Source organism: Zymoseptoria tritici, chromosome 8 (assembly GCF_000219625.1).
Source record: "Zymoseptoria tritici IPO323 chromosome 8, whole genome shotgun sequence".
Classification (NCBI taxonomy): domain Eukaryota; kingdom Fungi; phylum Ascomycota; class Dothideomycetes; order Mycosphaerellales; family Mycosphaerellaceae; genus Zymoseptoria; species Zymoseptoria tritici.
This window is the reverse complement of record NC_018211.1, coordinates 1,360,659-1,375,193: the sequence shown is the minus strand read 5'-3', so window position 1 is coordinate 1,375,193 and position 14,535 is coordinate 1,360,659. Positions and strand designations below refer to the sequence as shown.

The window sequence follows — 14,535 nt, the reverse complement described above, 5'->3', positions numbered from 1 at the left end:
TCTCGTCATTGACTCTCGAATAATCTTGGTGTATGCTAGGCCTGCAACCAAGACCACAGCTGAGAGCCCGACCAAGCTTCATTCAGCTCGTTTCCGCCTACGCCGCAGCTTCGCCCTCAAGGTTGCGCAACAATCCTTTCGAGCACGACGACGACGACGAGCCCGATTCGACTCCCGAGTACTCACTCCCACTTCCACCCAGCCCCGAGCTTCAGAGAAGTCCGCTAGCAGCACGAACCTTCTCCTTCGTCGAGCCTCTCGACAAGCCACTACAGGAAGAGCCAGAAGCACCGCCATCACCCCCACCACAAGCTATCACAATGGCTCCCAAGAAAGAGCAGAAGAAGACGGCGAAGAGAGACGAGAACAATGAGAACCAGGGCTCCATCTTCTCGGTCTCTGGACCCGTCATCGTCGCTCAGAACATGATCGGATGCGCCATGTACGAGTTGTGCAAGGTCGGATACGATAACCTCGTCGGCGAGGTCATCCGCATCGACGCCGACAAGGCCACCATCCAAGTCTACGAGGAGACCGCTGGTGTGACAGTCGGTGATCCCGTCACTCGCACTGGCAAGCCATTGTCCGTGGAGTTGGGCCCTGGTCTGATGGAGACCATTTACGACGGAATTCAGCGACCGCTTGCTGCCATTAGCGACGTCTCCCAAAGCATCTACATCCCTCGCGGTATCGATGTGCCATCTCTGAACCGTGAGAAGAAGTGGAAGTTCACTCCCAGCGACAAGTTCAAGAAGGGTGACCACATCACTGGTGGTGACGTTTTCGGTGTGGTGGAGGAGAACAGCTTGCTGAGCGACCACAAGATCCTGCTGCCACCCCGCGCAAGAGGAACCATCACTTGGATTGCGGACAAGGGAGAGTACACTGTTGACACGAAGATGCTCGAGGTGGAGTTTGAGGGCAAGAAGTCGGAATACACCATGATGCACGAGTGGCCTGTCCGTGTTCCACGTCCTTCGACCGACAAGCTCAGTTCTGGCGATCCTTTCATCGTTGGACAGCGTGTCTTGGACGCTCTTTTCCCTTCTGTGCTTGGTGGAACTGTGTGCATTCCTGGCGCTTTCGGATGTGGCAAGACTGTCATTAGTCAAGCTGTGTCCAAGTTCTCCAACAGTGATCTGATCGTCTACGTTGGCTGTGGAGAGCGCGGAAATGAGATGGCTGAAGTCTTGATGGACTTCCCAGAAGTACGTAAAGCATACTGCTGCAACCACGAAACCGCATACTGACCACGGATGCAGCTCACAATCGACTTCGATGGCCGCAAAGAACCCATCATGAAGCGTACTTGCCTCATCGCCAACACTTCCAACATGCCCGTGGCTGCCCGTGAGGCCTCCATCTACACTGGAATTACCATTTCCGAGTACTTCCGTGACCAAGGCAAGAACGTCGCCATGATGGCAGACTCTTCCTCTCGCTGGGCCGAAGCACTTCGTGAGATCTCAGGTCGTCTCGGAGAGATGCCTGCTGATCAAGGTTTCCCCGCCTACCTCGGAGCCAAGCTGGCGTCATTCTACGAGCGTGCCGGCAAGGTCGTCGCTCTCGGCTCTCCTGACCGGCAAGGCAGTATCTCCATCGTCGGCGCCGTCTCTCCACCTGGAGGAGATTTCTCAGATCCCGTCACCAGCTCCACGCTCGGAATCGTGCAAGTCTTCTGGGGATTGGACAAGAAGCTCGCTCAGCGCAAGCATTTCCCTTCCATCAACACCTCGCAGTCCTACTCCAAGTATACCAACATCCTGCAGCCATACTACGAGAAGACCAACCCGGAATTTCCTCGCTACCGCGACCGTATCCGCGAACTGCTCTCCACATCCGAGGACCTCGATCAAGTCGTGCAGCTGGTCGGAAAGTCCGCTCTCGGCGATGGCGACAAGATCACCCTCGACGTGGCCGGCCTCATCAAGGACGACTTCCTCCAGCAAAACGGCTACAGTGACTACGATCAGTTCTGTCCGCTGTGGAAGACTGCATACATGATGAAGGCCATGATGACGTTCCACGACGAGGCGCAGAAGGCGATCTCGCAGGGTCACACGTGGAACAAGGTGCGGGAGTCGACTTCGGAGATCCAGAATGACCTGAGGAGTATGAAGTTTGAGCTTCCTACTGATGGCGAGGAAGCTGTGACTAAGAAGTACGAGGACCTGTTGCAGAGGATGAACGAGAAGTTTGCGAGCGTGATGGACGAGTAGAGGGTTGTTTGTTGCTTGTCTTTTGGTGTTCAAGGCGGGCGATGAGCTGGTTTGTAGGAATGGAAATATAGATTGTCAAACGAACATCCTTCCAGAGATGCGATGTCGACGCCGGACTTGTGAATGCTGCAATGTGATTCAGGACATTGTCGTAGTGGTGGAATTTTCATTCTCCCAGCTATCTAGTTCCCGGCTCGCTCTCGCAGACTGCGCAGGAAGTGCACGATTCACAATGCAACCCACCACAGCACCAAAGGGATATCGGCTCACGCTTGCTCGACCCGCCCATAGTTCTACCAACCACAGCACTCCGGTCGCCACTCTATCCATGATGAGACAATCTCGTGCTCGTAGGCCTCATGATCGCTTCCACCAAACTCCGCTCATATCATCGCTCAAACACTCAATTTACTGAACCTGGCTGACGATCTCGCTAGCCCGACTGAGGCTCTCCACCATTTGCTGACACTCCTTCCTTCTCCGGACGGTGTAGTCGCTTTCCTTGAGTAGGTCGTCGAGTTCTTGCGTGCGGTACATTTGCTCGAGGAGTTCGCGTTGCATTTCTTCCTTGGTGTGTCTGTATTGAAGTGGTCAGTCGTTGGGTCTCCTGTTCAAAGACTTCGACAAACTTACTCGACAAGCTTCAACATGATCGCCTTGGGAACCATGTCGATCATCGTTCGGCGCACAATGTTGTAGTAAGACGAGATCAAAAGCTTGATGACCTCGACCTCCTGTGTCTCCTTCTCACTGAGTGTACCGCTGGCTTTCAGTGTCGGTGGCGGAGGCTCCATCGCGGCCATCTTCTTCTTGTTCTTGCTTGAGAAGAAAGATCCGAAGAAGCCATTCCCGTCACCGTTCTGGTCCAGGCTGGGGCTTGATGATCGTGGTGGCTGAATGCTGGCAGGCAGAGGCTTGCCAGTCTTGGGATCGACCTGAATCGGTTTGCTGGCTGCGTGCTTTTCGTTGACAATGGCCATTGCGCGGTGTCCGTTGAGGAAGTCAGGATGGCCAGTGTTGACGTAGCAGGATTCCATCTGTACCATATCCTTCACTAGCGCGTTGGTGGGATCCATGGCTTTCTTGAAGAACGCGATAACCACCGCATGGAGCTTCTCCTTCAAGCCAGGGTATCGACGGAAAAGAGGCTTGTTCATGAGCTGACCTAATATCCGAACCAACTCGTCGTAGATGAGGCTCACACACTTGAGAGAGGGCTCTTCGAGGCGCTTGATTTGCTGCTTCACGATGAGTTCAAACGCGGTGGTGCCCACGAATAGTGCCGGAGAAGAACCAGAGGAATTGTAGAGAATTGTCCGGATGTCAATGTCCTTAACTTGATCGAATGGGTCCACCGCCTTCACACCGTTGCTGTACAGCTCGTGGTAGACAAATGCAATACGAGCACCACCTGACAGCTCAATCGACGATAGCTCTGCATTGTGACCTTCCAGGACCATGCGGTATTCGTTGGAGAATTCAGTGATGATGTTGAGAATGATGTTGGCTGGGTTCCCGAGCATGCTGTCGCCCAAAGTTTTGAGCTCGTCCGAGTATTTTTGAAGAGAGCCGGAAATGCGTGCCTTGATGTCGGGAAGTGTTTGCTTGATGTGCATCATGAGGATGAGGTTGAGCTTGCGCGCGAGATACGGTGTTCCGCAGTAAGAAGCCTTGTTCCGGTAGGCCTTGTGATTCTCGAAGAAGTTCTTCTCATTCTCCAACGCATATGAAATGGCCTTCTTGTTCTCGATATCGCGCTGTCCACGGTTGACCACTGGAACGTAGCCTAGTCGGAGAGGAATGATGCGGCCGGCCAGAATATCCACAACGTCGGTACCATCGTCCATGAGATCCACCTTTGTGAGCACACCAATTGTCCGTTGACCTTCAGGGTCGACTTCTCTTGCGAGCTTCAATCCATCGGAGTTGGCCAAATCCGTGTTGGCAGCCGTGACAGCCAAGATGATCGCGTTGGGTTTGGAGATCTGCTTGAGGACCATTTCCCTGATCTGCCTCTCAATATCTCTCGGCTGGTCACCCACCGGCACCTTGGTCAGACCAGGCAGATCGACCAGTGTGAGTGTCAGGACATTCGGCGAGTAGATGCGCAGGTTGATGGGCGCGGGTGAGATTCCTCCATTCCGACCGGTCTTGCTTTCTGTCTCCTTCACAATCTCGTCACGGATCTTGTTGAAGTCGTGGAACTTCTGGCCAGGAATGTGCAAGAACTCTCCCCACTCGTCTGCATTTGACTCCTTGTCCGTTGTTTCCTCGCCATTTGCGCCATTCTCTTGCGGTTTCGCAGGAGGAGATCTGTTGATGAGTTGGAGAATGAGAGGTCTCCTTGTGACGATTCCGGTACCTCGTGGTAGGCTAGGACAGTCAGCCAGTGTCTTGATGTTCCCAGCGTCTGGATATCGTACAAGTCTCGTCCGACTATGTTTTCCAGCACCGAACTCTTTCCACTCGATTGTGAGCCAACGACAGCGATTTGGGGCAGATCGATCGGGTTTTGGACCTGCGAGTTGAAGTATCAGTATGCGATTTCGAAGCTCTTGCCCGGGTTGCGAACACGTACGCCGACTGTCGTAAAGACATCCTGGAGTTTGTTGACGAGTGTGATGAGGCCTGGATCGTTTACGTTGATGCTGAACACTGTCAGCAACTTTCCACGAGCGTCTGCTGCGGCACATACGCATTTGGATTTGTTTGCGCCATGACGGGCGGCTCTCAACAGTTGTAAGGTGCTCAGTAGTGAAGCCTTTCGTAGTCGTAAGGCGCTTCGCGGGCGAGTCGGATAGGCGCAAGGAGGTTCGATGATGGCGCTTCGGCTGTGTCTGAGGATGAAAAGCGTCGAGTCGGTGGTCTAGGTGTCGTGGGAGTTTGGTGGAGTTTTGTTATCTTGTTGCCTTCAAAGTTGACGACGCTTGTGGGCTTTGAGGCTCGAGACACCCTGAAAGCTAGCACCGCATCACGCTAAAGCCCGGACAACCTTGCACGTGCCAAACAATACATCACCTGTACTTTGGCGGCATCGTCCATCTTCCGTCAGAATGAACCGATCATTACGCGCAGCATTACCAGCTCGAGCAACTGTCCTCGGGAAATGGAGACCACGGCACTCCAGATTTTACGCCCAACAGGCTCCGCCGTCACAGCCAGCGACAGCAGCGTCTAAAGTCACAAGGATCGAGTCTAGGCTGCCCAAATTCCTCCGTCGCTACACTGAGCCTCTACGCAATGCTCCAGTCTCCCACATTACCGCCTTTCTTCTTCTTCACGAGCTGACTGCGGTTGTGCCTTTATTTGGATTGGCCGGAATATTCCACTGGTCAGGATGGATGCCGCCATTCGTGAGCGAGTGGAAGTGGGTTGCTGTTTGGACAGAGAAGTTCGGGAACTGGCTCCGCAAGAAGAACTGGTTCAAAGATGGGAAAGGAGACAGGTGGTATGGGAAAGGAGAACAAGTGACGCGCTTGGCGGTGGAGCTGGCTACTGCCTATGCGATTACAAAGGCATTGCTACCCCTTCGGCTCATGCTGAGCGTGTGGGCTACACCGTGGTTCGCGAGGTGGACCGTTCTGCCCGTCACCAACTGGCTATCGCGTATCGTCAAGCGGAAAGGGAATGTAGCAGCGAAAGGCTCCGCAACCGCTGGTACCGGAGCTACCGCTGGCGGAGTCTTGCCCAAGGATGTGAAGTGAATGCGCCACTGAGGAGGAAGGGTGAAACTATCATGCTTGCAAGCAATTTCTCCACGGCGCCGCATCCTGCATGCCCGCGCCCTGCTGGACTGCGAACGCCATGCTGCGGCTGATCGAGAACGGCTAGGAGCGTTGCGATCTCCACTCAGGCTCGCAAGCACTCCATTCTGAATCAGAGCATCGCCAACTGTACGGTTTCCTCGATTCCGTGTACAGTGCTAGCGAAGGTCTTGTTGTAGAAGCGGAGTTGGCTGTGAATAACATGCCAATCTTGGCCGCTGTTCCACCGAAGGCCTTCCCGAGCATTTGGGCTTTGTAGACGTTGGGTACAGAAGCGGGTTGTCATCTCGTGGGCATACCTCTTGCAGCTGGAAAGGCTGAAGAAGCGTCGTCGAAAGCTAATTCAAGCTTATGTAGACATTTGATGTCTCTTTCTACTCCAAATGTGATCGCTTCCTCTTGGATCATATGATACCTATCCCATTGATCGTCGAGAGAGCGTAGACCTCCTGTAGACATCGTATCTTAGCTAGGTAGCTGAACATGGCTTGGCACTTGAAGCTAGTGGCTAGCAGGACCCTGAATTGACCTCCCCTTGTTCGCGCATTGCGTGTCTAGATTTCCACTCGAGTGTTCGAACGTCTTCACTTCTTCATTGCGCCAACAGTGCAACGATCAACACCGACTGCGGAAACTTTTCGGACCTCCATTCGATTCTGCGAATCGACAAAATCATGCGCTCCTTCTCGCCCGTTCTCGCCCTGCTCGGCGTGTTCTCCTGCGCCTCAGCAACTTCGCTCACCTACAAATTACCCGCGAACACGCATGAATGCGTCTACGCGCATGTCGAGGAGCCAGGAACCAAGGTCTCATTCTGGTTCGCTGTTCAGGCAGGTGGAGACTTCGACCGTGCGTAGAACACTGAATCGGATCCTGGTAGTGAGCGCAGAACTAACGCCAGCTTGCAGTTAGCTACTCGGTCCACGGTCCAGACAAGGTTTCTGGAAAGGAGCGTCTTATCCTAGACGGCGAGAAAGAGCGACAGGGCGACTTTGTGTTCACGACGACAGAGGTTGGCGAATACCGATTCTGTCTGGACAACACAATCTCCACTTTTGCGGACAAAGTGGTGGACTTTGATGTTACGGTACGCGGGCATGGACGGAGAACTTGGGAACCCCTACGGCTGACAATCGCTAGGTGGAAAATGAGGGCGTAGCACAACTTCCGCAAAAGGCAGGCGCCACGCCAGAGCAAGTCGGCAGCGTGGAGGAGAGCATCACGAGGCTTTCCGGCCAAGTGTCGACCTTGACGAGACAACAGAAATACTTCCGCACTCGCGAGAACAGGAACTTCAGCACTGTCAGGAGCACGGAAGCCCGCATATTCAAGCTCAACTTGATGGAGACCGGTTTGATGATTGCCATGGCTGCTCTGCAGGTTTTCGTGGTGAAGATGTTCTTCACTGGTGGTCGCAAGGGTGAGTGTGATCATTTTGCGCTGAGCTGAAATGTCGCTAATATCGGGTTGTCTAGGCTATGTTTGAGACTGCACGCTGGTCGCTGTACTTATAGAATAGATGTTAATGCAACGATGCACGTTTTGACGAGCACATACCGCACTACATATACGATTTTCCCTGTTCGTGCTTGCGACTGGAGCAGGCAAGAACTCTGGTTACGCAACGATGATAGACACGATTGTCGCGGAAAACCAAGATTCATCAGCTCTCACAGACGATGGATCGCTCGCATCTGTGAGCTCGCAATGGCGCGCAGTTGAGCTACGCGGAGACGGGCTACTAGCAACTCATACTGCAGAACGAAGAATGTCTCGAGTACCACCTGACTGCCGCGTCTGATTGCGAACAGAACAAAGATCAAGCTACGAGCATACGCAAAGCGAGCCATCCAGAACGAGGCAGGTCGAGCAACATTATCACAGCTCCACCATTGCGCTCTCTCACGCTTTCGTCGCAAGTGTGCGAATGCGGCATATGTGCTCAAATCTCGTCATCCGTCCTCCATGTCCTGCAGCCTATCCACATCTTCAGTCGGCAGCTTCGGAGCATCAACTCTTCGAGGCATGCTTCCAGTGTACAGCATTCCCACAAGCAAAGCTAAAGATCATCAAAAATTCTCTCAAACACCATGATTGGCATTGCAAATGCGGCATACTAACGGCTGTACGTGTCTACGGCGCTGCTTTCCTATAACGGAAGACAAAGTGAAGTCTTTTGAGCAAGCTGAACGTCGGGGCTGCGTCCCGATTCTGCTGTCTACTCCGCGTTTGCCGGACGGCTTGCGGTCGTGCCGCTTTACTTCAGTGTCATTTGTGGTTCCAGCAGTCAGTGCATCGGAGGTAAGGACTGCATCGGGGAATTGATGTTCGAGAGAAAAGTCAAGTTGGAAGTGTGATGGCGGGGTGATTGTGAGTTCGTGCAAAATGCTATCCATTCTTCTGGAGTTCGCAGATATCTATTTGCTCGCAAGAGAGAATCCGCCCTTCGCTGGAAGCACGCTGCAAGTATTCAATTCGCCGAGATGATAGATGACAACAAGAGAAATATCTCGTCGAGTCGTCGCCGCGCTGTGGCGTGCGGCTGCGCTTCAGAGAATCGACGGCGCGATTCTGCTCAGAACCAGGCGGCAACACCGTGACGCATGAGAAAGTCGACCCTCCTCTCTAGATCGGTGCCGATGTCCCGGCCAGGTGCCCTTTCACTCGAAGCACCGCACTCCCAAACCATTCGTGACCGCCATAATGCTCGCGAGTATCTGTACAATCGCAAAGGAAGCCTGCCGAATCCACCCAGTGTCTTTCGAAATCATGATGCATGCCTCCCTCATGCATGAGAGATGCCGTCTACCGGATGTTGAGACTCTCGTATTTCGCCCAGTTGTTACGGTTCTTGTTTGGATGTTCGAGGCCCAGGTGATCATCCGAGCCAAGCTTGTCCGAAAGGATGTCATCTATGCCATGCGTTAGTCTTCCCAGACCACAATGTCGTTGGGTTGGAACGATCTGCTTACCATCTTCGATCCAAACCGGCTTGCTGAAGTTTTGACCACCCTTGATGATTGCGAACCTGACCTTCTCGAGACTCTTACCCTTGATGCCAGTACGCTTCGAAATCCTTTCCTTGGTTTCTTTGAAGATCTCACCTGCCTTCATTAGGAAGATGAACGGAACTCCGTGGGACTTTGAAGGCTCCTTTTCGAAGTGGAAGCAGAACAACAACCGATCGCCATTTTCTGCATCGAGCTCCGATTCCTCATCTGGTACACGTTCGGCGATGACAGTCATGAATTCGTTGAGCGCTGCGACGGCGTGGCTGTTAGGCAAAGTCTTGTAAACCTTGTTCCCATGGACCTCGTAAAATCGGATGCGTTCGAGAGCTTCATTCGGCAAGTCGAGACGTTTCTGTATGCCGTCCAGGACCGAAGTAAATTGTGACTGTTTGTGTACCAGAATATCGAGCGGTTCCTCCTTGGCGATGCCTTCGGTGAGCCAAGTGACGCGAACGTTCTTCTGCTGCTCCAGATCCGCCAGACTCATCTCCAGCACTTCGTAGTACAGCTGGTCCGAAGCCTGACTTGGGGTATAACTGTAGCCGCCGTATCCGCTGGTTGAGAACAGTATCGAATTGACGCTCGTGCCTTGCATTTTCTTCACCGGGCTCCTGGCCTTGCCAGACTGAACGTTGACAGTGGTGAATCGAACGTGAGATGGATCTACTGGGGCCGCAGACACCGAAGAAAGATACTCGGCAACTTTCAGGGCGAGTGCGTCGTAGGTATCTTTCTTCGACAAAGCCAGCTGAAACTTCTCCTCGGACTGGTTGCGGAGCTGGAGATTTGGCGCTGGTGACATTTTTGGCGTGAAGTTGACGAAAACGCGGTTCATCAAAAAGTCGTAGAATTGGACAGCATCGAGGCAAGCTGTAGGATTCTTCTGCTTGAGTGCTGTGGCATCCTCTTCGGTGAGGTGGCGCTGGAAACATATGATGTCTCCATCTTGTATCTCAGAGCTGAGCAGGGTGTTCTTGGCCTTGATCGGCTCAATGTAATTTTGCTTGATCTCCTCGAATAGTTGAAGCTGAACTCCGGTGTCCCAGCCCATCATTTCAAGAATTGGTACGGCCACGTCCATGGCCTTGTCCTGAGGGTTCATGTAGACGTGTCCGATGCCTTGGAGTACCTGGCGATCCACATCAAAGTGCTTCAAGAACAAGATGATTGGCTTCTGGGATTGAGCGGCTTGACCGTTGACTACCGGCGAAGATGGCACTTCATCGGCTGGCCATTTGGGTTGACCATCCTGGTCGCGCGTGGTTTCTTCCATGAATACCCTGAAGCCAGACGTTCGCGTGCTAAACTTGTCGGAAGCTTCTTGTAGTGTCATTTCTGGCCACATCAAAGGATGGTCTGGTCGGACGGTGCCGTTCTGACGATTCACCATGATCCAAGGTCGGAGGAGATCTGGCTCCTGACCGTTCTCCTTTGCGATATGCGTGGTGAACTCTGCCACCGTCATGGTTCTTAGTAGGCGATACGCCTTGGGGGCCGCTGGTTCTGACGCGTCCTCGGAGGCCCAAGGAATCAAATCTACACCTTGATACGACTTGAAGCTTTGCTCCGTCGCCACAAGTACTGGCATGTAAAGATGTGCTTCCTCCTTCTCCTTGCGTCGACGCTCAATCTGCGCTCGTTCCTCCGCGATCTCGGTCGGGAGATGTGGAGGTGGTAGAACATCCTGGTCCTTGGGGAGAATTTCATCGAGTCGGCTCTCGCGAATGTACACAAGCATATAGGCGTTGTTGGAACGCTTCGTCGACCACTGCCGGGTATATGGATTTTGGCCTTTACCTCCATTGTTGGCCGAGTATTCGCCGCCAAAGTTGTCGTCAATGGCCTCCCTCTTCGTCGCCCGCGTCACTCTGTCGTCGTCAAACCTGAAGAACTCGCCATTCTTCTCAGGTCGCAAGAAAGCATAGTAATGGCCAGCGTTGAGGTCTCCAGAGTGCACCAGCACTCCATGCAAATGGTAGATGTAAGGCTCGGACTTATCGGCAGTATCGTCAAGGTAGGGTGAAGCATCAAACACCTCGGGAAATTCGTAACGGTCGTTAACTTTCATCATGGCGTCCCTTTGGAAATCATACTCGAATCGTTTGAGTTGAAGATGGAGCACATTGGGGAAGGCCTCAAAAATGACTCCTTTCTTCGCGTCTTGGAGACCGTAGCCTTCCGCGGCGTATTTGTTGTCGCCTTCCAGGGTCTCGACTTGGACGTAGTCCTTGAAACTGTCGTCCACGCTCTTGCATCCAGAAACGTTGAGCTGGAGATCCCAGAAGTCTTCAATGCGACTTGATTCGTAGTCCACGTTGATGCATCGGAGATAAGTCTTCATCTTTCCGACGAACATGTTTGGCAATGCGTTCTCCGCGTCCGTGCCTTTCATGCGGGCTTCCAGCTTTTCCATGAGTATTCGAGACAGCTCTTGTACGTCTTGCTGTTCGAATATTTGCCGACTCTCCCAGCCAAACGACACTGTGAGCTCGTTCGTCGAGACAGCAGTTTGGTCCGACTGCAGACGATAGAACAATCTCTGCAGTTTGTAGGCCGAATTCGAGGCTTCCTTTTCGGCCGGCGTGGCGGTAGGAATTTGGTATACGGCCTTGCGGAAGGCGCCGGTCAGGTACAATGACTGGAGCAGTGAGTTTAGGTAGCAGGTTGCGCCCTGATTTCGCAACCCAACCATGCCAGTCTCCTTCTTGCTGTCGTAGTTGACGAAGTTGTGCCACAGCACTCCAGTCGGATCCTTCAGCACGCGGACGTACGCGGTCACTCTCGCACAGTCGTTCTCCACCATGGGCCGGTCTGCGTTGTCGAATTTTGATGCGAATATGCGATTCTTCTCCGCAAAGCGTGTGAAACCCCAGTCTCCCTCCTCGGCCGTGAAACGATGATTCGCTACATGGTGGAGGTAGATCGATGGATCATTTGGATTCGAAAGAACCAGCATGAATTGCGCGCATGCATACCAATTCTCTGGTGGTTTGTCATCGCCAAAGCCTTGTTCCAAGTAGAAGGAAACGCTTTCGTTCGCGGCATTGCCGGCAGGGAAGAACAGAATCCTCCACGGATGGCCACCACAGGTGAATGTCGGGCTGTGCGTCCTCTTAGGTAGTGATCTCCAATCTTGGATGTCCCAAGTATATATCTCTTCCGCCTCGGTCTCATGTTCGGGTTGCCGTGGCATGTATCGTTCGCGCATCGCTTCATGGTCATCGGCTTGTGGCAGTGCGGGATCGGTCGTTGTCTCTGTATCATCGACCATGCTATCGGCGTCGTCTGGTGATATTATAGCGACGTTGTCGTTGGAGTCGGTTGGCGTCAGTCGCTTTTCGTCGTAGTCAGAGTCGACCATCATGTCGCTCCCGAGCTTGTAGTATGTTAGCACATGATTGCGCGCTATCGAAGACCACTCAGAGGGAATCGAGGGAGACCTTACATTGTCCATTGTGATGATGTGAATCTGCGCAGGCAACGACTGAGCTCAGAGTATTTCTGTCTGGAACAGGTGGAAGTTGACAAAGGTTTGCCGTTGCGTGGCGCTGCCCGTGTTGCTCGGCGGATGATCTGGCGGTTCTTCAGGTGCCTGCGCGTGGCGGTGGTGAATATAGCATGGGTCGACGCCGTGTTGTCTCTGATGTGAAGACGAATGGACAAGGTATAGGTAGGAAGCACCATGAAGTTCGGTTTGCAGCTCGAGGGTCCGGAATTACACGTCATGGGAGGAGACGGGAATCACTTTTGGTCACTCGAAGACGTGGACAAACACAAATACTGGCTGGATTCAGGCACGAACAAACAATGAACGCCCGCACGTGTTGTTCGCGTCCTATCACGCTCGTCCATGGTTGGAGCATGAGATGTGTCCATGGTCCAGTATGCTTGCATGGCTGAGTAATAATTAGAAGGTGGTCCATGTAAAGTAAGACACAGACTTGAGGTTGGAGATGCCCCGCTATGTGGAAGTCGTGGCGTTGCAGTACGTGCGGTCTGTGGTCTCACCGTGTCCAAGGCATATCCACAGTGTCCTCTAGTCCTGCTATCGGTCTGGCCAAGTTCACCGTCACAACTCCTCCATCACGACACGCCTCATCATTTGCAACGGGCGACTCGCGCAACGCCGATGCTCTGCGGCATGGGAGCACTGCTCCGGCTACCTGCGCCTGTCAGAACACGGGCATACGCAGTAGCGACGGCGGCGGCGGGCAGCAAGGCATCTCCATCAACAGTGCCTCCACCATGGCGGCCATCGAACGTGTTGGACGACTGGGTCACACGCGAAGCGAGGCCGATCAGCTTACGGCAGCTCACTTTCTTCGGCCGAACACTGACAGAAGAACGGCTCCTCAGCTCTGCCAATTACGTTCGCCTTGAACTTCCAACAAGACTTGCACATCGTCTTCGAAACATGCAGACCCTGCCGTACTCGGCCGTGACGAACCAGCATCTCAGCCATGCGTACGAGATGTACTACGCTGCCTTTGAGCGTCTACGAAAGGTGTCTGAAGTGCGGTCTCTCAGCGACAACGACAAGTTTTGTGAGACGATCAAGATGACTCTCAATGAACATCTCACGGTCATCCCTCGTCTAGCGATGGGAATCCTGGAGGTCCAAGACTACGTGAGTAGTGAAGAATGCGATCGTTTCATGACCACCTTGCTGCGATCTCGGATCAGTCGTAGAGTGATTGCCGAGCAGCACCTGGCGTTGACAGATACGTTCCATGCTCCTTGGCATTTCCCGAACGCGAAGAAGTCCGGCATGGCTCCTGAGGACGACTTTGTGGGCGAAATTTTCCTCAAGTGCAAAGCGAAAGAAATTATCGAAAAGTGTGCGGAGACAGCGAGACAGCTCACCTCAGAGGCATATGGTCCGAAGATTGCGATACCAAGGGTTGTAATTCAAGGCCACCTCGAAACAGCGTTTCCATACATACCGTCCCACTTGGAGTACATCGTTGGAGAGGTATGTTCGTATTTGCACAGCACTCGAGTACCACAAGCTGACTCGAAGTAGCTTTTGAGGAACAGCATACAAGCTGTAGTGGAGCAGCGATCGCTCGATGAGCCACCCCCGATTGAGGTGTTGATATGCGAGGCCGCCCAGCATGTCATCATACGCATCTCGGATCAAGGTGGTGGCGTTGACCGAGACATCCTGCCATATCTGTGGTCGTTCTCAAAGGGACCACGACGCAACGATCGCCTACAGAATCTACAACAAGTTCCCAGACTTGCAGCAACAATGCAGGATGTGCAGAACCTTCCGCAAGAAGGCAATCAAAATGTCGTGTCGGATGCGAATAACTTTGGCAATGCTTTGGCTTCATTATCGACGAGACCTCCTGATCTCAAGTTGGGCATGGGACTGCCAATGAGCAAAATCTATGCCGAGTACTGGGCCGGTAGTCTCGAGATTCATAGTCTCGAGGGTTACGGCTGCGATGCCTTCTTGCAGATCAGTAGGCTCGGCAACAAGAACGAGCAATTGAGCACCAGAGCCACGATGGATCAGTTGTAGCAAGATTACTTCCG

At 53.1% G+C, this 14,535-nt stretch overlaps 6 protein-coding genes across 6 annotated transcripts; 4 read left to right on the top strand and 2 right to left on the bottom strand.

Annotated features, from left to right (window-relative positions):
- Nucleotides 1–320: 320 nt before the first annotated feature.
- MYCGRDRAFT_46697 (uncharacterized protein) lies at nucleotides 321–2,219 on the top strand (the record flags this gene model as incomplete). Its single annotated transcript, XM_003850285.1, has 2 exons — nucleotides 321–1,208; nucleotides 1,263–2,219. 2 exons carry the CDS (start codon nucleotides 321–323, stop codon nucleotides 2,217–2,219), a joined length of 1,845 nt encoding a protein of 614 aa, XP_003850333.1.
- A 153-nt stretch (nucleotides 2,220–2,372) lies between these two features.
- Nucleotides 2,373–5,116, bottom strand: MYCGRDRAFT_61736 (uncharacterized protein; the record flags this gene model as incomplete). The annotated part of the gene is made up of 5 exons (XM_003850028.1): nucleotides 2,373–2,796; nucleotides 2,853–4,592; nucleotides 4,643–4,737; nucleotides 4,798–4,867; nucleotides 4,915–5,116. 5 exons carry the CDS (start codon nucleotides 4,935–4,937, stop codon nucleotides 2,628–2,630), a joined length of 2,097 nt encoding a protein of 698 aa, XP_003850076.1.
- Nucleotides 5,117–5,261: 145 nt separating this feature from the next.
- On the top strand, nucleotides 5,262–6,085 carry MYCGRDRAFT_105511 (uncharacterized protein; the record flags this gene model as incomplete). The annotated part of the gene is made up of 1 exon (XM_003850286.1): nucleotides 5,262–6,085. One exon carries the CDS (start codon nucleotides 5,273–5,275, stop codon nucleotides 5,921–5,923), a length of 651 nt encoding a protein of 216 aa, XP_003850334.1.
- Nucleotides 6,086–6,588: 503 nt separating this feature from the next.
- MgERP2 (putative erp ER transport protein) lies at nucleotides 6,589–7,546 on the top strand (the record flags this gene model as incomplete). Its single annotated transcript, XM_003850287.1, has 4 exons — nucleotides 6,589–6,832; nucleotides 6,892–7,070; nucleotides 7,124–7,403; nucleotides 7,459–7,546. 4 exons carry the CDS (start codon nucleotides 6,658–6,660, stop codon nucleotides 7,467–7,469), a joined length of 645 nt encoding a protein of 214 aa, XP_003850335.1.
- Nucleotides 7,547–8,650: 1,104 nt separating this feature from the next.
- On the bottom strand, nucleotides 8,651–12,448 carry MYCGRDRAFT_110506 (uncharacterized protein; the record flags this gene model as incomplete). The annotated part of the gene is made up of 3 exons (XM_003850027.1): nucleotides 8,651–8,895; nucleotides 8,956–12,370; nucleotides 12,440–12,448. The coding sequence occupies 3 exons, from the start codon at nucleotides 12,446–12,448 to the stop codon at nucleotides 8,789–8,791; spliced, it is 3,531 nt and encodes a 1,176-aa protein (XP_003850075.1).
- A 499-nt stretch (nucleotides 12,449–12,947) lies between these two features.
- MYCGRDRAFT_110505 (uncharacterized protein) lies at nucleotides 12,948–14,521 on the top strand (the record flags this gene model as incomplete). Its single annotated transcript, XM_003850288.1, has 3 exons — nucleotides 12,948–12,979; nucleotides 13,057–13,966; nucleotides 14,018–14,521. The coding sequence occupies 3 exons, from the start codon at nucleotides 12,948–12,950 to the stop codon at nucleotides 14,519–14,521; spliced, it is 1,446 nt and encodes a 481-aa protein (XP_003850336.1).
- Between the last annotated feature and the right edge of the window lie 14 nt (nucleotides 14,522–14,535).